This window comes from Lotus japonicus, chromosome 1 (assembly GCF_012489685.1).
Source record: "Lotus japonicus ecotype B-129 chromosome 1, LjGifu_v1.2".
NCBI classification, from domain to species: Eukaryota; Viridiplantae; Streptophyta; class Magnoliopsida; order Fabales; family Fabaceae; genus Lotus; species Lotus japonicus.
In genome coordinates, this window is record NC_080041.1 from 84,250,879 (window position 1) to 84,276,820 (window position 25,942).

Here is a 25,942-nt window from a genome sequence, read left to right on the forward strand (position 1 = left end):
CAATTCCATCGTGTGTTTGGATATTGGATTGGCCCGGCCCAACCAAGAGTTGATTGGCAATGAAAAAGGTCGAGTTAGATATCAAGACAAAGGCCGTGATTGAGGCTAACAAAAGAGAAGAGAATAAAAACTCATTTTTGGTATAAGAGAGTATGATGAGGGTACATGATATGTTTACTTATATTTTTAAAGATTCAAAAGGTTGAGTGTGAATCGTGTTTGGCCTTATCTCGGCTATATAGAAATCACAGCATGAACATTGATATGCACCGTGGAGCCTTAGTAAAAGACATTTCTCAAGTCATTTGTTGGAACACGATGAAGGACGGGGAGGATGGTGACTAAGAGACATTAGATGTTTAGATCTTATTTGTTTCCATGCACGCTAATAATGTCCAAGGCCACAAGACAAAGGTAAGCAGAAGATGCATTGCAGTATAGGCTAAGTATAACTTGATTGTTATCGCACGACTTAGTAATGGAGCTATGATTTACTTACACATCAAATTTTTCACTCAATTTTCACTTCACTTTTTTATCTACCTATTTCTCTATCAATTAGATCACACATCACATCTCTTACTTTTTTATCTTATTAAAATGATGAACCTTGTTTTTTGATGTATCTGTTTTTAAAATGGGTGTTGCAATCGATAAAGGAGTGGTTACTAGAAAGTGGCTTGGTCTCTCTAGTGTCAGTGGGCTGAATATACCACAGCATGCATGTAACTGCATTTTTTAATACATGTGGTTTTATTTTATTCACTTGTTCAAAGGCTTCGCTGAACAGGCGCATCACATTGACTATGGCAGAAGGTCAGAAGGATAACATGCACAATAGCTGCATAATTCTTTAAACATTTCATTTTATCACAATAGCTAATGAATTCTGCAGCCAAATCATGCTGATCCCTCCAACCAGACGACAACAAAAAGTACTAGCTAGAAGCTGGAGTCAAGCTTCAATTGTAGTCAGTTCCAGGCGGAGGCAGGGGTGGCCTGCCGGTGCCATGGCCACACCCAAGATTTTGCAAATCTCTTATAAAAAAAAAATTAGCTTTTGTATTGTTGAAACCCCACAACTGTTTCTTCTTCTCTGTTGTTCTATTTTCGTTCTTGGCCCCGGTGAGAACAAATTGCTGGCTCCGCCACTGGTTCCACATGAAATTGTTGTTAAATATGCCACAAGTCAGACACGACAAGAACCATTTTCCTTAGCTTATGCACAGCAAAAAATAGAATCTTTGGATAATGCTTGCTCTAGTTAATGTGCTAACTCAGTACTGTCGAAAGGGTAAATGTTGAGTCATAGGTCACAAACTTCCATCTCACCTGAGATTGACCAGTTCAATAAGAACCACCCACAGTGAGTGATTATATTCATATATACTTGCAATCCGCATTCTCCAGCAAACTCTCAGCCTCCTCTATCCTCAAACAACTACAACACCTTCCTCCCTCTCACATTCTGCACCAAGGAAAATCTGCTTGCAAAATCAACTCAACCACACTTCGCATAAAGATCAATCAAAGCAGACTCTACAACAACATTCCTCCAACCACCTTTTCACACATACTGACAATGCACGTCCTTCCCAATCATCAGAGCAGCCACCCCAGAACACACCCGAAGAAGGGCCCTGAATCAACAAGCTCAAACACTGTGACCTCTGCATGCGAAAGAGGTACTTAGCTTATTTATACTGAATGGGACTTCTAATATACTGGTCAGCAAACACCTTTACAAGCCCCTTATGAGCCTTTGTTTCTAACTTAGTTATTTAACACGTTAAGAAGATACAGTTATAAAAATTTGGGAGCCCTTACTGTGTCAAATATAAAAAAACATCCATAACACATTGTAGAGTACCAGTAATCCATAAAATTAATTGGTGCACAGTACATAATTAACCCACCAAAATACCAGGTACATAAAGTTACTTCTTGACAGACAATACAAAAGGATAATGTCTGTACCTAAGATCAACTGAAATACATTGATAGAACAGCAGGTACATAAAGTTACCTCTTAACACACAATATATACAAAAGGATAATGTCGATATCTATACATAACTAGTTAGAATTAGGAAACTGATCGACCAACTTTCCATCTTTCACAACTTTAAAAGGTCCGGTCTCCTCCAAATTTGAGTTAGGATATAGGAAACGGACCTGCATAAGTGCTTTCTCAAACCCGGAAGCATACTTTAAGGCCACCTCACCCTTCAATTCTTCCACTTCAGCCTCAAGATTTTCACAAGTCACTTTAAGTACATCGCGATCAATCTCCAAAGAAGTAACCAAATTCTTCTTTTCATCTTCCAACTCCTTAATCTTTAAATCCTTTTCTCTATTTTCAAGTTTTAGGATATAAAACTTGTTTCTTAAATCGTCTACATCCTTCTCGGCCTTATCCAACTGACCCTTGAGTTCTTCATTGATTTTTTTCAAAGTTTCAAAATCTTTCTCATGTTGTTCCCATTCCTTCTCCAAAGATCGAGCAAGGAAGGCAGATTGTACAGTGTAGGTTTCCAAAGCATGGCTAAGTTGTTGAGGGTTCAGCTTTTTCACTTTCTCCACATCCTTACTCTTGGTGAGGCAGGTATCAATTAAGTCAGGTATTGGGAATTGTTTGTCCCAAAGAGTTAATGCCTCACCAACAAACTCATTCTCACACACCTGGAGAACTGACTGCCACTGTTCAATTTCACAACTCTTGAAAGATGACTTCTGAGTCGAGAGATTAGGGGTAGAAACTTCAGCAACATTTTCAGAAGTCCTTTTTCTCTTTTTGGTAAGAATTTCCACAACGGTGGACTCAGATTGTCCGGTCTGCTCATGGCTACCAGGGGCCTGATCTTTTCCTTTAGTAGCTTTGTTCTTCTTGGTGTAAGCCAAAAGGTCTGCATCGGTCATGGGAGACATCTCGGCTGCAAAATGAAATTGCAAAATGTAATATTAGTTTTCAAAGTCGGTTTGGACGCAAACCAAATAACATCATTTTGAACTTATCTAATGCATTTTTTTAACAGAGAAGCTCCAATACATAAGCTCAAAAAAGTGTTAATTGGTCCGCATCCAAACGAATCATACCCAACAAAATAAATGCAGCTAAGTTATAAAATTTATTAAAAAAAAGTAAAGTTACCTAAATACTGTCGCAAGGCACCTGGTTTGTTTTCCAAATTGATTATATCAGAGCTACAGAGTATAGGAAACTTCTTTAGGAAGCTGGCATGAGCTCGTTCGATCGGCGTAAGGCTAGATCGGTCAGTCTCACTAATCGACGAGGGGTTGGATGACCAGTATAGAGGAAATTTATAGCCCCCGCTAGCGTCTTTTATCAATTCAGGGAAATCTTGTCTGTTTTTAACACGAAAGAACTTGGTTTTGAAATATTTATAATTTGAGGCAAAGAGGGAAAACAAACATTTCCCTGGAATCCCATTTAGGGAAATCCACCCTTTACGACCCAGCTTACTTTTAAAGAAGCAAAAGAACAGACGAGCCGAAGGGTTTATATCATAGTTTCCACATAGCAGGTTGAACGCGCGAATGTACGCCCAACTATTAGGATGCAACTGGGTAGGAGCAACATTCAGGGTTCTAAGAACATCACATTCAAAGTCCGAAAAAGGGAGTTTAATGTTCAATCTGCTAAACAAAGTCTCATACATGTAAAAATATTCGGTTAAAGCCCCTGGTGGTTGATTGAAACAAACAGGCTCGCCCATACGGCATGCCTCGATAATGATTTTTTTTTCAATCTCTTCTGAAGATGATAAGGACAACCGAGACCTAAGCTTCTTCACTGATTCTGGGGACTTATAAAAGGAAGATAACCTACGGACTTCTAAATTGGCCAAGTCATAATTCTCAGATGAAGAAGACAAAGTCACTATCTTCTTCTTTTTCTTTACCAGATTTCGTTGTTTAGACATTTCCCAATCTGACAAAATGCTCAACATCAGAAACCCTAAAAACTCTTTCTTTCATTTAACCTAAAAACTTGATTTTGTAACATGCAATGCAAAGAAAAGGAAAATGGAAGAAACTGAAGTAAAGACACTCTAGTAAAAGGGAACATGCAATGCAACAACAAATTAGTAGCTTAAGAAAACTATGACCATTTTAGCAACAGTATCTAGGTAACGAGTATTCAACTATTCATCAAGAGCAATGGAATCATACCTGAGAGGAAGAAGAAGCTGATAGTGAAATCAAACACCAGATGGTGAAGCTTCAGCAACCAGTGAAGCTAGAAGAAGCCACGTCAAATGGGGGGGAAGGGGGGTAAGGTGTGTGTTTGGCTCGGCGTTAGTAGAATTGGATCTGGCCAGAATTGGATCTGATATGAATTGGATCTGGTAAACGTGAGTTTGAGTGACGTGATTTATGTTTGGATACATTTATCAGGAATTGGATCTGATAGACTTGAATTGGATCTGTAAAAGGGAAAGGGGACAATTGGATCAACATTGATGCTGAAGCAACAAATTGTTGTGTTAGGATAGATCCAATTCTGGGGCCAGAATTGGATCAACATTTAACATCCAAACATCAATGGAAATGGAAAAATCACGTTTGAGGTCTTTAAACGTGGATCAGGCCTGATCCAACGTGCATCCAAACACACCCAAGAACGTTGAGCCTTCAAACATATAATGGGTTGCCAAAGCAAATGAATGGTTGCGATTCACTGACGGTTTGTGATCCCGAGGATGGTCAACGGCTGTGATTTGATATCAGTCCATGATTATATTAGAGACTAGATAAAGAGAGAGAATGATAGTTATTGGTTAAGTAATTGAGACTTGTGATAGGTGAAAAAAAGAGGTGATGAAAAAATGATACTCCCTCCGTTCCTATTTATAAGTCCATTTTACCAAATTCTCTTAGATTAAGAAAAGTAGTTACAAGCAATAAATTTGTAAAATAATTTATTCATTACCCTTATTTAATTTCTTATAAATTTCTCTCTCCAAGTTATTATTTCAAAATCTCATTGTCTCTTTCATATTAAATATGATGATAGTTTGGGGAAAAAATAATTAATGCTCTATTGATATTATAAATTGACTTATATTTAGGAATAAGAAAAACACTCAAAAATTGTCTTATACTCCCTCCGTCCCTAATTATAAGCTAACATTGAGACTTTTTTTATGTCACTAAATATAAGCTAACCTTGCAAAAGTTAATATTTCTTTCCATATTCACCCTTGCATTTATTGGTAGTGGAGCACCACCATTAGTAGTACAATGATGAAAAAGTGTTATCATAAATAGGGGTAAACATAGAAAGTTGTACATTTTTTTGAAAACCAATGCATCAATTAAGGCTTTCTTAATAAGTGTGATTTTTACAACTTTAGCTTATAATTAGGGACGGAGGGAGTAATAAGGAACGGATGGAGTAGTTATTGGTTAAGTAATTAATGAGACTTATGATGAGTGAAAAAGAGAGGTGGTGATGAGAGATATGATATTAAATTAAATAATTGTATAAAAGGAAGAAAATGAGATAAATAATCTTTGGAACTGAGAATTGAATTAATAGTAATTGGTGATATGAGAGACAAAAATTTGGTAAGAGAGAAATATGCTAACTTTTTTTACTTAAAACAAATCGACTTGATATTGTCTCTAAAATAAATTTCTTAGAAATACATTCGTAATTAATGGAAATAGTCACTCCACCCATTTTAGGGATGATGTGTATTGTAGCTGGACATTTTAAATGATGTTACATTTTTATTTCCAAAATGTAATTTTTAATTTTATGCTATTTTTTTATGTGTAAATAACATTAGTTTTAATTCTCGCATTGCTCAATTGGAAAAAAATCTCTTATCCTACAATTTAAACTTTCGAGATAATTGATTGCTTGATATGGTAAAGAAACATTTATGATTTAGCGATTTTCCTTGGTCTCATAACTTTCTAATTAAAAAAGTGGAATTTAAGAACATGGTAGGTGGGTCTGTGCATTTATCCACGTTTTAAGTCCAAATTACTCTTGCGTGAGGGGACATGTTAGAATATGATATAAAACCATTCATTTAGTGCTTGTCTAACAACTTAAATTTTTGAGATAATTGGTTGTTTCACTCAAATACTAATGTGGATTTTTAAATTCTCACTGCCACTACAAAGAATGATATTTTTAGTGGGGTCATATGCGACTTTTTTACCTTGGTAGTGTCAATTTGGAGTTTATTTATCAATCTGGTGCAACTTTTAAAATATTTACAGAACTAGTGTAAATCGCCACTACCATCGGCGATATATATCTTTTTTTTTCACGTTTTAGAGATATCGCCAACAGCTTTGACGATATATATATTTTTCTAGTATCGTCATTAGAACTGACGTTAACTAAATATTATATATAATTTCTTTTAGTGTCGCCATTATAATTGACGATTTTGAATTTTTTAGTGTCGCCAGTAGGATTGGCGATATCTTGTTTTTTTTTTAAAAAAAAAACTATATAATACTTATAGTACTGGCGTTCCTTTTTTTTGGTTCACTTTGATGTAGTTATTAGTTTTTTTTTTTTTGACAGCAAAAATCATTTTATTGAAGAGAAAATACATGAGAACAACATTCTCATGAAAGAGGGGAACATAAAAAAAAAAAAAACCTGCAAAACAAAACCCCTAAAAATCCAATTTTAGAGAAAGAGCCTCATCAAAACCTTATTAGGAAAAACCCATTAGGGATAAAAACCTAATGAAGGAAAAAGAGTACTCAAATCTCTAAAAGGACTTTTTAAAACATAACCTCAACAAAGAAATAACCAAAAACCCCACAAACCGGTATGCAAACCAATCTGCATTATCGACAGATAACACCCACGATGCTAATCTGGAATGCAAGCAATATGCCCATCCCCCATCCACATCCACGATGCCAAACTAACACTTTACCTTCAAATTATGACAGCAATTGGTCCAGCAAAATTCCTTTCCATAATATAATAGTCTCCACACTTTTTATGTCCAAAATGCATCAACAAATAAACCAGTAGACCACCCTCCTCACCAATTTACATTCCACCCCTAACAATCCAAAACACCACCAAATTCGAAGACAGCGGAACCCATTCCTTATGATTAAGCAAGTTAAAAAATAAACAAGCATAAATATAGCATAGATCAGAATCTGCTAATACCACAACCAACGACCATTTAAAATGGTACATAAAAGGCCCCTAAAATCCTTCTTCCTTACTTCGCCCACCTTGATCCCTGCCGTTGCATCAACACACACTCCATCACATCAACCTTGATCAGCAACCTGTTATCCCCTTTGCTGCCAGACAACACCTAGTGCATATTAGGGTGATTCTCCCTCAGATGCTTCTCTAGTAGCTGTACAATTTCATCATCTCGTCCCTTATAAACCACACCCAACTGCTTCGCTACCTTCCATGTATGTCGAGCCCTAGCAGACGCATCCTCCCATTCAAAATCATCGTCTGAGATGGGTAGATCAATCACCTGTTGCTTTGGTTTAGCCTTGCTTCCGCGCGGTCTTCCCCGTTTTGGTTTGGGCTTGGCCTCTGTCTTCCTCCCCCGTAACGCTCCCAAACCACCTTTCTTCCTCCCACGTCTCTGTTTTACTTTATCTAGAATTTCAGTATCAGACAAACCGAAACCCTCTGTGTCTATTTCTTCGACAGCAAAGACGTTTGTATGTCCTATGCAAGCCTGCACCCCAACAACTAGATTGTTTTCAATTGACCCATCAGATTTCTTATCCCAACCTGATAGCGTATTGAGAGGAGATGCTGCTACTCCTTTTGTTGACCTGGCAATCTTCTTTATTTGGTGCAATGAAACTCTGGGCCCCGTAAAAAATTTCCTTAACAAACCACCAAATCGTATAACTTGACTTTGAGTTGGAGTTGCTACACCTCCTGTCTGCAAGGTTTTTCCATAATTCTGATCATAAATTAGTCTCCTAGATGAGCCTGCTCCCGTTAATAAAGATGGCATAACCCAAGTATAATTGGGCCACCTTAAATTCATACCCCATCTAAGAGGATTATCATTACATGAAACTGACCCCACATTCAGCACTGATTGGGCTCTGACCCCACAGTTGACCTTCCATTGTTGACCCACTAAAAAAGCTTTATCAGAGTTATCAAACCAAACCTTCCCTACCTGACCCCCTTCCACCGAAAACTGTTCCTTAATTTCCTCAAAATTTGTTTCCTCCGTTTCCTTTTTTTGAGTTCCTTTCAAATTAATCAGATCATCATGAACATTTACTGCCTCAATTTGATTGCATAACATATACTCTGAGAGACCATTAGCGACGTTGACCACCGCCAATTCCTTGCACTCGTTGACGGCAGCAACACACTCAACTTCCTCAATACCTTCCTCCAACCTGTACCCCACAAAATTTTCAAAATTCCAATCTTTTAAAACTGCCAAGTCCTTTATCTCCTCCAATGAATAGCCGGCCTCTCTTAAGTGTTGAACCGTTTCCTCAAGCATGTCATCAATACTCTCAGACGTTTGTTTTTCCGTTACTCTTGGTGTAACAACCACGCCGTCATCGCGCTGACCCTCGTCAACGGGCACGTCTCCCTCATGCTCCGACGACGAAGTTGAAACCTCTGACATTGCCTTATGATTCCTTGAAGACATCCCTGAAGCCAGGTACACACATGCTGAATGGTCTGGTTCAACCATCACCTTTACAATCTCCCCATCAAGCAAGACTGTGATTTCACGCGAAGTGGTTATCGGAATTGACGAATCAACTAGGATACGAGCCACATCAAATCGAGCCCCCGATGAGGTTGGCCTGTCCAGACACACTAGCCGCCCCAAAGGAGCAACAAGCGTCTCAAAAAACTCATAACCCCAAGCATATACTGGCACATTCCTCACCTTCAGCCACTTCAATTGTATAAATCTCATCCAGGGATGCTTCTGCCCAAGTCTCCAGCCTCCTCTGATCCTCCACCATTGTGTGAAAAATCATGTCATGTACCTCCTGCGTCCTGCATTTCTCTCGCCACACTTGCTTGGCTGGCTGCTGCCCCACTTGCTTACGCCCCTCAGACACAACAGTCTCCTGCCCAAAAGCTTGCTTTTCGCCTACAAACTTCTGCTTCCAAACCTTAGAATGCCTAATCGTGACATTCCTTCTATTCGTATAATCGTACCGCGCCCTATTCACCATCAGAAAGGATTCAAAAAACCATGACCCATTCAGACTTCGTATGGCTTCACACGCATCTTGTTCGTACTTAAATCTGATGAAAGCAAACCTGCTTTTTCTCCCCTGCTTCCTCCTTCTCTGCAAAAAGACCCCATGCAACACACCGTAACGTTCAAACATTCTTCTCAAATCATGGTATGATACATTATCAGATACACCATCCACGAAAACTGTAAATATATATATATATAGTTAAAATATATACATAGTTAAATAGCAACACATTAAATATATTAAATGTATGCATGTAAGAAAAAAAAAAAAAACATGCATGTATTCATGTGTCTAGTATTAAAAAAAAAGAATTCATTGCTTAAGACAAAAAAAAAAAACAAGAGACATCGCCAATGGTAATGGCGTTTTCTTAAAAAAAAATTAAAATCGCCACTCATGGCGATACAATTTTTTTTTAATATATGTATAATCTTAACGCCAACACTAATGGCGATACCAAAAAAAAACCGAACATCGCCAGATCCATTGGCGATTTCTCTAAAACCTGAAGAAAAAAAAAATAGATATCGCCATAAGCCATGGCGATTTACACTAGTCTCGTAAATATTTTAAAAGTTACACTAGATTGGTAAATAAATTCTAAATATACACTACCAAAGTAAAAAAGTCCAAATATGCACTTTTGGGGGTTTTAGACATCCTGTAATGAGTTTTTTGATGTTCTTTTCGCTCACGAATTATTCCCCGTGTGCCACGAACAGACTCTGGGGCTGAAAGTCGCCACTAAGTCTACCATGACAAAACCAAATTTCTTCACTGCTAAAACACAACCCATACAAGAAATTGAAACAACAAAGACACAAAGCTACCACATTTCAGCATATATATCATAACTTCTTCCTTATCAGTTAAATGTCTGTTAAACAAGAAAGACAACATTAATTTTTTTAAGAACTGACAACTTCCTTATTTAGTATCTATCTACCCCAAAGAGAAATATGTGCTTGAACCTTCACCTTTAAATGATACAAAAATATTTGTTGGAGTTGTGACTGTGCAGCTAAATGGTGCACCTCGATGACCTTGTGCAAACTGAAAACAAGAGACCACGACATTCTACAATGGAAAAGCACCAATAATGGCAGAAACCATAAGGTCATTGGTACTGCAACAGAAGCAGATTTTCCGTTGAAAAAGGAAGGCGCCTATCAAGTCATGATGAGAAGGCAAAGGCTTCAGTAGCAACCTCATCAGCATCACAATGGCTGAAAATGAAGGATCCAAGGATTGCGAGAGTGTCTAGAGCATTTGGAGGAAAAGACAGGCACATGAAGGTGTGCGCAATCGGTGCATGCTACGGTACCCACAATTATAGATGAGTGTATCATACCATACATTAGTGACATGTACCACTAAAATGAATACACTGAAGATGACATGGATAAGTACACCCTCCGGTCACTATTATAAGCAAAAGTTAGTTTTTCAGATTCATTCAATAAATGATGTATGTGGTCATTAAAATGGTCACATACATCATTTATTGAATGAATCTAAAAACTAACTTTTGCTTATAATAGTGACCGGAAGGTGTAAGTAATGACATCATACTATTTTCTAACTTATACTTAATCATTTGATATTTGCTTAATGGCCCCTCTTTTATTTAGTTAACTCAATAATGACCCCACTAATTTTATTTCAATATCAGACTTCAGTAGTGTTCTTTCATCTTCACGTTTTTCACCTTTTCATGTTCTTCATCTTCTTCTGACAATCATTAGTAGAACCCAACACACTCAATCTCACCCCATTTCCACTATCTCATTCTTCTTCTTCTTTCTCAATCCCATCCAAAAAAACAAAACCCAGTAACTTCAAACTTAGAAACCCCTTCAACAAAAAATCAGTCAAACCCAGAAGCTCTCATTCAAAATAGAACCCAGAAGCCCCTTCAACCTTTCAAACTGTTCAAACCCAGAAACCCACTTGTCAGAACCAGAAACCCAGGACCCCGATCTAAAATGACCTGCCAAGAAAAATTTTAAAACCTCTAGAGGTGCAAGAAACTTCCAAAAGCTCCTAAAGGAAACAAAATGTGAAGTGTTGCCGTGACTTAGGCAACTTTATTTTCCTAAAAAAAAATATATGCTGACTGACATGTCTAAATTAATTCCAGAACTATTAAAGATCCACCTTTGAAAATCCCTTATGTTACACCATAAATAACAAACACTCCTGAACAAATTTAGCAAAATTCTTATGCTGCATCCAACAGACATTGAATCTAAAAGGCTTGGCCCCCAATCTAAATTACGGTTCCTACGAACAAAAGGATTATGATAAATAAGACCATTATAAGAGCCCACTGAACTGGATTATCGATTCTTCACAAACGATAAACCTATCAAGCCTGATCATAGCTTTTCCATTAGAATAATGTCACGTGAACCTTCTATTATTAAAGATGGATCAAATAACTCCATGTCATAAAAAAAAGGATTAAATTCAGACATTTCATTTGCATAGACATCCAAAGTAGAAGAACATAAAGTTCACAATCATGAAAAAGGATCTGACATTGCTAAAATAGCAGGTTCAATAAGTTACTTCTTAACACACGATACAAAAGGATAATTCTGATATCCATACATAACTAGTTAGAATTAGGAAACTGATCGACCAACTTTCCATCTTGCAAAACTTTAAAAGGTCCGGTCTCCTCCAAATTTGAGTTAGGATATAGGAAACGGACCTGCATAATAGCTTTATCAAACCCAGAAGCATACTTTAAAGCCACCTCACTCTTCAATTCTTCCACTTCAGCCTCATGATTTTCACAAGTCACTTTAAGTACAGCGTGATCAATCTCTAAAGAAGTAACCAAATTCTTTTTCTCTTTTTCCAACTCCTTAATCTTTAAATCCTTTTCTATATTCTCAAGTTCCAGAGTATCTAACTTCTTTCTTAAGTCGTCTAAATCCTTCTCGGACTTCTTTGCCTTATCCAGCTGACCCTTTAGTTCTCCATTGCTTCTTTTCAAAGTTTCAAAATCTTTCTCATGTTGTTCCAATTCCTTCTCCAAAGATCGAGCAAGGAAGGCAGATTGTACAGTGTACGTTTCCAAAGCTCGGCTAAGTTGTTGAGGGCCCAGCTTTTTCACTTTCTCCACATCCTTACTCTTGGTGAGGCAGGTATCAATTATGTCAGGTATTGGGAATTGTTTGTCCCAAAGGGTTAATGCCTCACCAACACCCTTGTTCTCACACTCATGGAGAACTAACTGCCAGTGTTCAATTTCACAACTCTTGATAGATGACTTATGAGTCGAGAGATTAGAGGCAGAAACTTCAGCAACATTTTCAGATGTCCTTTTCCTCTTTTTGGTAAGAATTTCCCATACAGTGGACTCAGATTGTTCGGTCTGCTCATGGCTACCAGGGGCCTGATCTTTTCCTTTGGTAGCTTTGTTCTTCTTGGTGTAATAAGCCAAAAGGTCTGCATCGGTCATCGAAGACATCTTGGCTGCAAAACAAAATTGCAAAATGTAATATTAGTTTTCAAAGTCGGTTTGGATGCGAACCAAAAATAGCATCATTGTGAACTTATCTAATGCATTTTTTTAACAGAGAAGCTCCAATGGATAAGCTCAAAAAAGTGTTAATTGGTCCGCATCCAAACGAATCATACCCGAAAAAATTAATGCAGCTAAGTTATAATTTTTTAAAAAAAAAGTAGTTAAAGTTACCTAAATACTGTCGCAAGGCATCTGGTTTGTTTTCCAAATTGATTATATCAGAGCTACTGAGTATAGGAAACTTCTCAAGGAAGCTTGCATCAATTCGTTCGACAGGCGTAAGGCTAGATCGGTCAGTCACACTAATCAACGAGGGGTTGGATGACCAGTATAGAGGAAACTTATAGCCCCCGCTAGCGTCTCTTATCAATTCAGGGAAATCTTGTCTGTTTTTAACACGAAAGTACTTGGTTTTGAAACGTCTATAGGATGAGGTAAAGAGGGAAAACATACATTTCCGTGGAATCCCATTCAGGGAAATCCACCCTTTACGACTCAACTTCCATTTAAAGAAGCAAAAGAACAGACAGGCAGAGGGGTTTATCTTATAGTTTCGGCATAGCAGGATGAATGCGCGAATGTACGCCCAACTATTAGGATGCAACTGGGTAGGAGCAACATTCAGAGTTCTTAGAACATCACATTCGAAGTCCGAGAAAGGGAGTTTAATGTTCAATCTGCTAAAAAAAGTCTCATACATGTAAAAATACTCCTTTAAAGCCCCTGGTGGTGGATTGAAACAAACAGGCTCGCTCATTCGACATGCCTCTACAATGATTTTTCCTGCATTCTCTTTTGAATATGATAAGGACAACTGAGACCTAAGCTTCTTCACTGATTCTGGGGACTTATAAAATGAAGATAACCTACGTACTTCTAAATTGGCCCAGTCATAATTCTCAGATGATGAAGAAGAGCAAGACACTATCTTCTTCTTTTTCTTTACCAGCAACATTTCCCAATCTGACACAAAATGTGAAAATGCTCAACATTTTTTTTTTTTTTGTAACAGGATGTGTTTCAATATGTAAAATGCAAAGAAAACGAAAACTGGAAGAATCTGAAGTGAAATCAAACGTGACCAGATGTTGAAGCTTCAAAAAATTATGAGCATTTTAGCGACAGTATCCAGGTAACGAGTGTTGATTCAAGAGCAATGGAATCATACCTGAGAGGTTGAAGAAGAAGAAGCTGATAGTGAAATCAAACGTGACGAGATGGTGAAGCTTCAGCAACCAGTTGAGCGCGAAGAAATCACCTTGAAGCTTCAAACATGTAATGGGGTACAGAAGGTTCTTTTGAAGCAAATGAATGGTTGAGATTTTCGGACGGTTCGTGACCCGAGGATCGTGAACGGCTGCGATTCGATACACAGACTGATTAGTCCCTTGTTTATCAGAGCTGAGATAATATATTTCTATATATATTTCTCTTTATATATAATGCAGTGCAAGCCTATTCTGATTTTGTTGGCTCTACCAAAGCTTGTTTGATAAGCTGCTGACATTCTTTTTGTGCACCTTTGAGTTCTGAAAGAGTCACTCTAAGATGTGTTGCCTTTGTAGGATTGATATCTTCATTTAACTTGAAGGGCAACTGAACAAAAAACAGAGTAATAAATTTGGGTTAAATATGTCTTAGCAATTCCAAAAGGGTATTGCTAAAACCGATTAGTCCCTTCTCCATCCCAAAAGGCATGCACATATTTTAGCAATTCATAATTAATACCCATTTCATTTTAAAATATAAGTTATTTTAGCATTTTGTACCATACTAGGTAGATACCCGTGCGATGCACGTCTACTGTTTTATTTTTTTTAAATCAAAATATCGTATCATATTTTAAAATATATTACAATATTAAAAAAATTTATTTACATGTTTTAGACCAAAATGTTCAGATCCATTCATATCTTATCATTTTTTTCTTTTAACATTATTTATTTAAAATTGAGTTATTATACAATAAAAGTAAAACTATAAAATCGAAAGCGATGCACAAATTAATGTTGTTCATTTGATGTTAATACTTAATAAAATAAGTTTAATGAATATGCACTATTAATGTAAATGAGTTTTACACTAACATCCAATCATTCTATGCTATATAGGACAAACAATTATAAACTATTACACATTGGTTATATCAAACCACTATCACAATTGACATTACCTTTTGGTTATAGCCATTTGCCAGCAAGCTTCTCAAAGATGAATTATCTACTCTAAGTTTGTAATAATTACAAACTATTACACATTGGTTGTAGCAAACCTTAAAGTCAAACTTGTTCTTAGAGCAGCTAAAATTATTAGCAGCATAATGCTCTGACCTTGCAATTGGGGTAGCAGCAGAAACTTCCACTGTAGGTTCGATTCTGCAACCAATAAAATAGTTGACAATTTTTCTTAATAGAAGGAAGATTGTCTAACGCTAATTTGCTCTATTTGGGTTCTCTTTATATGCTTCAATAAAAATATTAAGACCGCCAAAATCATATTAGAAGTTTCTATGTGGGATATCTATTTCATGTGGATTGTGGTGATAGATGATGCTACAAAAGTGTAAAAACCAAGAACAATAATCAACTACCACAACCCAACTCCCAAGTCAAATGAAGCAAAACTAACCAAGGCAGAGTCTGGAAGGAGATGATGTGAATATCTACAAAATGCTAAGGAGTCATGAGGTGAAACATAATAAGAGAAGAAATAACTAACTACTGAAAGTAGGACGAACAAAAGTACTATTACTATCCATACCTACCATTTAACACCCAAAATTCTTTTGCACTCAAATTCCATTCCATGAAAGAAGCATAATTTTTTCGTATGAAATGAAAGCACACTCAAGGATGTAGATAGCCCCACCTAAATGTGTAGTCCCCCACATATCTACAGTTAAACTGTGTGTTTCCTGACAAAGGAAAATACAGTGTAAGAAAACAAAAACTCAAAATATAAAACTGATACCAGACAACTTAGTGTGTTGTGGTGAGAGACTCAATATCGTTTGCAAAATATCACAGCATTATAGAAGCAGAGAAGAGAACCACACGAAAGAACAAAAATTATTAACATGAACATATGAATGTCAAGTTCTACCTTGATATACGATGTTGCTTGTAAGTTTTCTTTAACTTTCTCCTCTAGGTCTACCTTTTTCAAGTTCTCAATTTCTAAGAAGCCAAAGACAACCTAAAGAGGACATATTAACAAAATGATTTAAGAAAAAAAAATGATAAAATAAGAACTACATAGACACTTGGCTAAATACCAAAACCTATTCATAGAAAGAATCAGATTGCTTACCAACAACAGACCCCCACACACATCAGTTCTCAAGTGTTAAGGAATTGGAACCAGAAGATCAATACTACACGAAGAACAAATAGAAATGAGCTCTTAAAGGAAAGTACCAAAGAACAAAAATATATTAGTAGTCTACACCTCAAATGAAATTGAAATGAGATGGGATTATGAGGGAATATCAAAAAGAGGAAACAAAAGTGAAAAATTCAATGTTCCAAAATGACAAGAAATTGTGTTTGAATGAATTTGAAAAAGAAAAAAAAAATTGAAGCTAAAGAGAAAAGTGAAGTAGTGAACCTGATAAGTTGAGAGTAGTGGCCAGTGGCTATGTAAGCCGATACTGTAATAACTGTCTAAAGAAAATTCAGAAGAGGTCCATTTGAAACTTCAAATTGCAAAAGAAATGACATGTATGTACCATCGATTTTCTGCAGCAGTTTCTTTACTTTCTGCTCACAGCCTTCGCATTTAAAGTGGATATTAAACTTCAGAATACAAATCTGCAAATGAAAGCAAAGCCAAGACATATATCAGTTGCATGCTCATAAATACCATTCCAGGAACCAACCAAACAAAAGACAACAATTCATTGGACAAAACAAAAGACAATACACATATACTTATAAAAAAGAAGCTATGAAAGCATGAATCAAGCTAGCAAAGCCAATGAAACTGATACCAAAAACATGTCGCTACCAACTGTCATTTTTGCATCAGGTTTTATTAAGCCTACAAAGTAATATAAATAAAAGTAAGACATTGTGACTTTCAAAGAGAGCATAACATTGAAGATATGATGTACAAATATAAAAATAAAATGATACAATAGCTATGAATTGGCAGTTGTGACATAAGAAGTTCAGCATTCAAGTGGAACATGGATTTGCCTTCTCAACTTCAATTTTTCTTTTCCCCCCTCATTCAATTTAGAGGTTTCGGCAGTAACAATTTAGAGGACTTGCGGACCTATGCTCTCTTTGCTGGTTTTAGACCAATATATCTATAGTATAACATGAGAATTTTTAGCCATAGATTCTTATTTGTATGGGTTGTGTAGGGGGTTTCTTTAGCAAATAGGCAATAAATTTAACATCCTTCTTGGGTTAATATTGCTTTTTCTTTAAGCTATGTTTGGATTGATAGAAATGGATGGAATGGAATGACATTAAGTTCCATTGCTTGGCTGATTTAAAATAGGATGGATATGAAATAGAACATGGTGGAATGCATTCAATTCCATTCCATCCAATACCCCACCTTTTCTACCCTCCATCTTAGGGTGCATGGGAAGGAACCACATTTCTTCCCCATTAGATCACAATAATATTCAAACAACAGAATCGTAACTTCTTCCATTCTGTTTTGTTCCACTCTATTCCCCGTCTCATTCCATTACTTAGAGCCTTCCAGAGCTAAAAAAAATTGTCCTTTTTTCCTTGTTATTTTTGGTGTTTTGTCTTAGCTTTAGGAGAATCAAATGATTTACCTCATCTCCCTTTTTAATCCGCCTTCAAGCATTTATAAGAACTTCAAGCATCCAGTCCTTAAAACGCCAATGAAAAAAAAACAATTTGGCTCAAATGAATGGTTCAGCATATCTGAAAAGTAAGACTAAGTTAATCTGTCAACTTAAAAAAACAACTATACATTTGAAGTGGAGAAAATAAGTACTACTACAATGAGAAGGGTGTGTAACATAAAAAATTCTCCCATGAGAAGGGTGTGTAACATCTTGCACACATTTTGCCCTTCTGCTCAAAGATTTTGACTTTTCTTTCTGTAGAGCAGAAAATATCTATTCCATGCATAATTTTGTGGTACTTGTCATCAAGTTTTAATATTAACGAACACCTCAAATATGTAAAGGACATGATAGTAAAATGTAGAGCTAAGGTGAAAATTGAAGGTAAAATATATTTTTTATTATATTAATATTACAACAAAGTTATCATGTTTAATCAGACTATCTAAGGTAAATTTAGCTTACCAGCATAAGGAACCAGCATGTTTGCGTTTTGAGTTAACGCGCCAACTCTCATATGCATATTAATACATCGTGATTGTGCAATACCTACTGCCCAAATGAACCTCTGAGGATCACGAGCAAGACGCTTTATTTTAAGGGGTACACCACTATGCTGACAAGATTAACACAATTTGCTAGTAACACAAAATAAGGTATGTGCATAATGGAAAGCTAATAAATTCAACAAGAACACTTTGCTTTTTACCCAGTTTTTCTCCCAGAATTCTAAGGCTCGTTGTTGCTGACTTCTCATAGTAGAAGCGAGATTAGGATCCTGCAGCTCCAAAAGTTCCTCCTGGATTCTCAAGCAGCTCACACTGTCCAACAGCTCCTCCAAGAGAATTCTTTGTGATGGGGTAACATAATGAATGCAATTTCTAGGACACTGTCCAACAGCCTGTTGAACTTGGTAATCCTCCCCGCGACCTTAAATATTTAGTGAAGATAACAGTATTTATAAGAAAACTGAGATGAAAAATGTTATTTGCACCAGACTTTTTAAACCTACAGAAAATTTACATGCCTATCTTTACATGAATGCCTTGCTCAAAACCAAGAAAATGAATTTTAGATAAGACAACCTTGAGAAGATGCACGAGCTGTTCCAGTTGAAGAGACATACGTGAAAGCATGAGGGGCTCTTTCCACACAGGAATTTGAGCACGCTGCAGAAAATATGCTAAGCGTTAGTGCTGGCTGCTCATGCCTACAAGAAGGAAGGGGGGGAACCATAAACTAAAGTTCAGAGGCATGGTGGTACCTTTACCAACACAAAAAAGCTCGTTAACAAAAAGATCAAAAGCTTCACACTCTGGTGTGTCAAAGGGATCTAAGCATTCCCTGAAAGTGCAGCACCAAATGTCAGCATTGAAAAAGAAAGCATGCAGTAAATGTCAAAAACAATAAGGAGTTAGAATTATGGATCATGTGAAGAATCAACTTCTCTCTCTTCAGAAACACAGAAGTTACCTACACAAGCTTCTCCCAATTTCCAAACATGCACTCACTTCCAAATTCCAATACCAAAGTGTAAAAAAACTTAGATTTTTATTGATTAAAAGGACTTACCTTTCAATTATTTGTGAAGGGCTGAAGTTGGATAGCATCTGCAGTCAACAAGAATGAACCATGAAGGTGGAAATTTGATTACTAAGCTATATATATGGCAGTGAGTGGAGGGAAAGAATGATAGTAACGAATGGTAAATACCAACCCGGTATGCTTCAATTACACAGCGAATCATGGAATCAGAATATCTATCATTTTCATCTCTAATGACATCTGGGTGGGAACTGCTTCACCTGTGTGAGACAGAGAAACAATCAAAGATTCAATTTCCAATGAATGAAAATGGAAAATATGGAAAATCAAGCATATCAATTATATCTTATTATGAACTAATGGCTTTAGAGGAGAATTCCAATTACCTCTGGATTTGTCGAGTTGATAATATCAAATATTGGATGACCAATGGGAATTATATCAGGGAAAAACATCCACGGTAGCTTCTTGCTTATGGTTAGCATCAATTCAAGAGGAATTTCCATTATAACCTGTCCAAGTACATCATTAGGAAAAACAGCCATCAACAACTCCTAATAAAGGACATTATGCAAATAACTAACTATGTACTATGTGAGCAATTATCTACTCATGTGCCACAGCCAGCAGTCACAAAGGCTTTATATCAGGTAGATTGTAAGTATAGTGCCATCAATTGCAAAAGTCTTAAATGAAGCTACTCACCCTTGGCCGGCGAAGAGGTTCTACATCTTTGGAAGCATACACACCAAAACCATCTGGCCCTTCCTTAAAATCAATTCCGTAAGCTCGCATGCTCCGGACATAACCTATCCGGTAGAAGTCAGGGTCTGCATGCTCCAACTAAAGAAACAAACAAATCAACAACAAAAAAAAGTAAGAAAAATCACAACCCTCATCAAAACAGAAGCCCCATAAAGAATTCATCCAAAGGCTGGTCTTTCATGAAATAAGATACTGAATCTCAATATTAATTGTACACTATCTGCTAAAACCCCATCAAATTATAGAAACAACACTCACTAACTCACTCTACTCAATCAATCTTTTCTATTTATAAACTAATTTAACAGTCTCTGGTCCTAGTTATAACTTCCATACTATGAACAACAACAGCAACAAAATGGGATTTACCTCAGACGTTGATTCTTCAACTTTGGGAGGTTGAAACAATGGAAATGGGAGTGCAGCAACGGAAGCTTTGATGGGTTGCACTTTGTTTTGAGCATGAGAGTAAGTGGGTCTGCAGAAGAAGCCATGGTGCAGACCTGTGAACTGTTTATAAAGCAAACAATAACGTTAGGGAAGAAATTCAGAGGAATAGCATAGGATGGAAGAAAGGTAAGAGATTTGAACCTGTGTGTTGGAGAAGAAGCAGTGTGTGGGGTGACTATTCACTATTGAACATCCTTGTAAATTATGACTGTCCAAATTCATTTCAAAATCTAATCAAGTGGTGTATACTATTTAGCATTATACTTATAAATAAGCATGAAAGAAAGGGTCGAAAGAATTGGTTACCTCCTCAATGCGCGAGCAAACCAGGATTATCCGAAGAATGAAGGTGGTAAACATTCACTTGATCTTCCATTGGACACAATCAGGAAGTTGCGAAGAAGAAAAAAGAAACGAAAATCCCGATGCTGAATTCCGAAAACACAAGGGAGAAATCCGAAATCACAAAGTGGAGAAGAGGCGAAATCTCGATGCATAAAACCAGAACCAGAAATCGAAAATCATAAATCAGTGAGAACCTGAATCGCGATTAGAACGCGAATCTGTAGGCAGTGTTGAAAACCAGAGCCAGATAGAAAATCAGAGAACACAAATCACAAACCAGATTGAAGGAGAGGAGCAAGAATGAGACGATTGCCAACTGAAAACGCCATTGTTGAAGCTGGGAAAATCATCGCACCAGAGAGAGCAGAGAAAGCTTCAAGAATCTTCTCATACCATATTGAACGATGAACTCAGATCACGAGACCATCATCTCCTTTCTTGTCGCCACACCCAGCGATCAAAACCCCACCTTATCAACCCCAAATGAACAAAAAGCTTCGAATGTGGGTGGTTGGAGGGAATAAATAGATGAAGAAGAAAAGTGATGATTTGGATCGCTGACTGTGTTAATGATGCTTACATGGATTTAAAAAAAATTAAATTGCAGACATGACTTGCAGAAAACAAAAAGAACTTGATTTCAGTCATTGATTTTGTAGGCCCCCGATCCAAACTGACCTGCTAAGAAAAAATTTAAAACCTCTAGAGGTGCAAGAGACTTCCAAAAGCTTCTAAAGGAAAGAAAATGTGAAGTGTTGCCGTGATTTAGGCAACTTTATTTTCCTACAAAAGAATATATGCTGACTGACATGTATAAATTAATTCCAGAACTATTAAAGATCCACCTTTGATAAAGATCCCTAAAAAAGGCTTGGCCCCCAATCTAAATTACAGTTCCTACTAACAATAGGATTATGATAAATAAGACCATTTTCAGAGTCCACTGAACTAGATTTTCCAAGACCACAATCGATTCTTCACAAACAATAAACCTATCAAGCCTGATCATAGCTTTTCCATTAGAATAATGTCATGTGAACCTTCTATCTACTAAAGATCCATGTCATAAAAAAAGGATTAAATTCCGACATTTCATTTGCATAGACATCCAAAGTAGAAGAACATAAAGTTCACAATCATGAAAATGGATCTGACATTGCTAAAATAGCAGGTGCAATAAGTTACTTCTTAACACACGATACAAAAGGATAATGTTAATATCTATACATAACTAGTTACAATTAGGAAACTGATCGACCAACTTTCCATCTTTCACAACTTTAAAAGGTCCGGTCTCCTCCAAATTTGAGTTAGGATACAGGAAACGGACCTGCATAATAGCTTTATCAAACCCGGACGCATACTTTAAAGCCACCTCACCCTTCAACTCTTCCACTTCAGCCTCAAGATTCTCACAAGCCACTTTAAGTTCATCGCGATCAGTCTCCAAAGTAGTAACCAAATTCTTTTTCTCTTCTTCCATCTCCTTAAACTTCAAATCCTTTACTATATTCTCAAGTTCCTGAGCATGAAACTTCTTTCTTAAATCATCTAAATCCTTCTCAGCCTTCTTTGCCTTGTCCAACTGACCCTTGAGTTCTTCGTTGCTTCTTTTCAAAGTTTCAAAATCTTTCTCATGTTGTTCCCATCTCTTCTCCAAAGATTGAGCAAGGAAGGTAGTTTGGAGAGCATAGGTTTCCAAAGCTTGGCAAAGTTTTTCAGAATTGAGATTTTTCACTTTCTCCACATCCTTATTATTGGTGAGATAGGTATCAATTAAGTCAGATATTGGGAATTGCTTGTCCCTGAGACTCGATGCCTCGCCAACGACCTTGTTCTCACACTCTTGGAGGACTGACTGCCACTGTTCAATTTCACTAGTCTTGGAAAATGACTTCTGAGTCGAGGGCCTCGACAGATTAGAGGTAGAAACTTCAGCAGAATTTTCAGACATCTTTTTTCTTTTTTTGGTGAAAATTTCCTTGATGGTGGACTCAGATTGTTCAGTCAGCTCTTTGTTTTCAGGGGCTTGATCTTTTCCATTAGTAGCATTGGTCTTCTTAGCTTTGTTCTTCTTGGTGTAATAAGCCAAAAGGTCTGCATCGGTCATGGGAGACATCTTGGCTGCAAAATGAAACATTAGTTAATGCAGTTATGTTTTAAACATTTTAAAAAAAAAAAAGTAGTAGTAAGTTACCTAAATACTGTCGCAAGGCAACTGGTTTGTTTCCCAAATTGATTATATCAGAGCTACTCAGGGTAGGAAAGGTCTCCAGGAAACTGGCATGAACTCGTTCAATAGGCGTAAGGCTAGATCGGTCAGTCACACTAATTGGCGAGGGGTTGGATGACCAGTATAGAGGAAATTTATAGCCCCCGCTAGCATCTTTTATCAATTCAGGGAAATCTTGACTGTTTTTAACACGAAAATACTTGGTTTTGAAATTTTTATACGATGACGTGAAGAGGGAAAGTATACTCTTCCCTGGAATCCTAATTAGGGAAACCCACCCTTTGCGACTAAACATTCTTTCAAAGAAGCAAAAGAACAGACGGGCAGAGGGGTTTATCTTATAGTTTCGGCATAGTATGCTGAACGCGCGAACATACGCCCAGCTATTAGGATGCAACTGGGTAGGAGCAACTTTCAAGGTTCTCAGAACATCACATTCGAATTCAGAGAAAGGGAGTTTTATGTTTAACCTGCTAAACAAGGTCTCATACATGTAAAAAAACTCCGGCGAAGAACCACCTGGTGCTTGATTGAAACAAACCGGCTCGTCCTCATAACATTCCTCTATAGTGATTTTTCCAGCATTTTCTTTTGAAGACAAGGACAACTGAGACCTAAGCTTGTTGATTGATTTGGGGGAGGTATAAATGGAAGATAACCTACGAACTTCTAAATTGACCCAGTCATAATCCTCGGATGAAGAAGAGGAAGACAATGTGTTCTTCACCGATTGACCAACGAGCTTCTGTCGTTTAGACATTTCCCAATCTGACACAAAAGGGGCTCAAAATCAGAAGTAAAAACCTAAAAACACTTTCTTTTTAAGGTTTTTGTAAAACCCTAAAAACCCTTTGTTTTGTTTAACCCAATAGTTATTGAAACAGGATCAGTTTCAATGTGTAAAATGCAAGGAAAATGAAAATGGGAGAAAGTGAAGACACTCACTCCAGTAAGCGATAACATGCAATGCAAAAAATTAGTTTATAAAACTATGACGATTTCTAGCGACAGTACCCAGGTAACGAGAATTCGAGAGCAATGGCATCATACCTGAGAGGAAGAAGAAGGTGATGGTGAAATCAAATGTGACCAGTGGCGGATCCAGACCCCGGGTCAGGGGTTCAAATTTTTCAAATGAACACATCGATAAAAATATAATTTAAAACAACTTTAATATGTTCATATATCATAAATTATACAAGTCATAGTTTTCCTATGCGTGATTTCATGTTCTGAAATCGTTGAAAACTTACAGTAACACTAGCGATCATTTTCTCCCCTCAATCGAGGGAAAACTGATTAAAGTTAAATCTTACAAAAAATTTGCAGAAAAATATAAAAGCGACTTTCTCTTATCATTTTACTTGCTAACAAAAATAGCAGGCAAATAAGTAAAAACAGAAGAAAAAATACCTGTCACTTGAAATTCTGTATCTGCAGATATTTATCTATATAAGCACATGCATATGTATGTATGATTCATTAATATCTATCATTTTAGTATCACTTTTGACATTCAATAATTATTTATTAGACTTTTAGGAACTGCAATTGAAATTCTATTGTGTTATACTGAATTCATGCTCCTTCGTTCTGTTTATGTTATTGGTTGCCTACAAATGAAATTACCAAGTTTGACAAATCCAGTGGAGATTACATGTGATGATGGTGATTTGAGCACATATTACTTCACATATCTCAATCAGCATTTTGTAAAATATCTTAGTTTAAATTGACCAACAGAGATGAGAAATCTAAACTGAAAACACCAAAAACATATACTATTCTCATTGAACGTTTCCAATTTAGTAAAGATCAGATAAATGAATAAGTCGATTGTCTTCAAGAACTAAGTAACTAACTCGAAACAGAAAAATTGAACAAAGGAAGAAGCATAATTTAAGATTGAACTATTGTGTAGACGATGATCCTGATTGCAGTTCTCACTTCTCAGTTGGGTAAGACTAAGGGTAGCGAGAGAAAGAGGGTGAGTGGCTGAGTGCGCGTGTGTGAGAGAAAGTGAGAGAGTAAGTGAGTGTGAGTTTTTAATACAAATAGGTGCAAAGCTTGGTCTACTAGTATAGTTTAAAATTTTCAGGGGGTTCAAAAAAAATATTATATAGGGGTGTAAGTGCAAATTTTTTTTGTTCAGGGGGTTCAGTTGAACCCCCTCAAGCCAATGTAGGTCCGCCCCTGAATGTGACCAGAATGTTGACGCTTCAGCAACCAGTGGAGCACGAAGAAGAAACCAAGTCAAATGTCAAAGGTTGATTACAGACTTGAGAAAATGTTGGGTTGGGTGCCACCGTAGTACGGATCACTCTCGGTAAAATTGAGAATATATTAAAGTATTTATATAAGCAAATGACATTATAATTATGAGTTTGCTTAAATGCACTTTTGGACCCTCATGTTTTAACTTTTTGCGATTGTCAACCCTTATTTTTTTTTTCTACGAATGGGAACCCGATTCTTTCAAAATGCTGCACCGTTTACCCTTCCGTCCAAATCCGTCAAAAACTTGACGGAACACGCTGATATGGCCTTCCACGTGGATAAAGGGGGATTTAAAAAAATGGCTTAAATGCACTTTTGGACCCTCAAGTTTACATTTTTTTGCGATTGTTGACCCTGATCTTATTTTTAGTTTGAATGGAGACCCTAATCTTTCAAGATGTTGCACCGTTTACCCTTCCGTCGGAAGGTCAGGTAAGTGGGTTCCGTCAAGTTTTTGACGGATTTGGACGGAAGGGTAAACGGTGCAACATTTTGAAAGATTAGGGTCTCCATTCGTAGAAAAATAAGATCAGGGTCAACAATTGCAAAAAATATAAACTTGGGGGATCAAAAGTGCATTTAAACCTTATGAGTTTGTCGTGATCACCAGCCTCAGATGAACATTTCATTAATCATAGTCACTTTTAGTGTGTCCAATCATCAGTCCACGTGGACTTATCATTACAAGATAAAACAATTGAATAGTGATAGAAAA

General features: G+C 36.8%; 3 protein-coding genes and 1 pseudogene across 4 annotated transcripts; all 4 read right to left on the reverse strand.

Moving 5' to 3' along the window:
- Window positions 1-1,867: 1,867 nt before the first annotated feature.
- LOC130724272 (uncharacterized) lies at window positions 1,868-4,529 on the reverse strand. Of its 2 annotated transcripts, XM_057575478.1 has the most exons (3): window positions 4,195-4,529; window positions 3,152-3,952; window positions 1,868-2,933 (listed from the first exon to the last, which is right to left on the reverse strand). In XM_057575478.1, the coding sequence occupies exons 2-3, from the start codon at window positions 3,942-3,944 to the stop codon at window positions 2,077-2,079; spliced, it is 1,650 nt and encodes a 549-aa protein (XP_057431461.1). In that variant the 5' UTR covers window positions 3,945-3,952; window positions 4,195-4,529; the 3' UTR covers window positions 1,868-2,076. The 2 variants fall into 2 exon arrangements, with proteins under 2 accessions (XP_057431461.1, XP_057431453.1); XM_057575470.1 differs by lacking the exon at window positions 4,195-4,529 and having other exon boundaries at window positions 3,152-4,186.
- A 7,177-nt stretch (window positions 4,530-11,706) lies between these two features.
- LOC130724318 (uncharacterized) lies at window positions 11,707-16,591 on the reverse strand. The gene is made up of 8 exons (XM_057575524.1): window positions 16,509-16,591; window positions 16,388-16,443; window positions 16,091-16,154; window positions 15,884-15,976; window positions 14,955-15,695; window positions 13,950-14,377; window positions 12,953-13,744; window positions 11,707-12,729 (listed from the first exon to the last, which is right to left on the reverse strand). The coding sequence occupies exons 7-8, from the start codon at window positions 13,734-13,736 to the stop codon at window positions 11,861-11,863; spliced, it is 1,653 nt and encodes a 550-aa protein (XP_057431507.1). The 5' UTR covers window positions 13,737-13,744; window positions 13,950-14,377; window positions 14,955-15,695; window positions 15,884-15,976; window positions 16,091-16,154; window positions 16,388-16,443; window positions 16,509-16,591; the 3' UTR covers window positions 11,707-11,860.
- LOC130749144 (uncharacterized) lies at window positions 14,237-20,809 on the reverse strand (annotated as a pseudogene).
- Window positions 20,810-20,916: 107 nt separating this feature from the next.
- On the reverse strand, window positions 20,917-24,064 carry LOC130724309 (uncharacterized). The gene is made up of 3 exons (XM_057575514.1): window positions 24,001-24,064; window positions 22,915-23,718; window positions 20,917-22,841 (listed from the first exon to the last, which is right to left on the reverse strand). The coding sequence occupies exons 2-3, from the start codon at window positions 23,708-23,710 to the stop codon at window positions 21,949-21,951; spliced, it is 1,689 nt and encodes a 562-aa protein (XP_057431497.1). The 5' UTR covers window positions 23,711-23,718; window positions 24,001-24,064; the 3' UTR covers window positions 20,917-21,948.
- Between the last annotated feature and the right edge of the window lie 1,878 nt (window positions 24,065-25,942).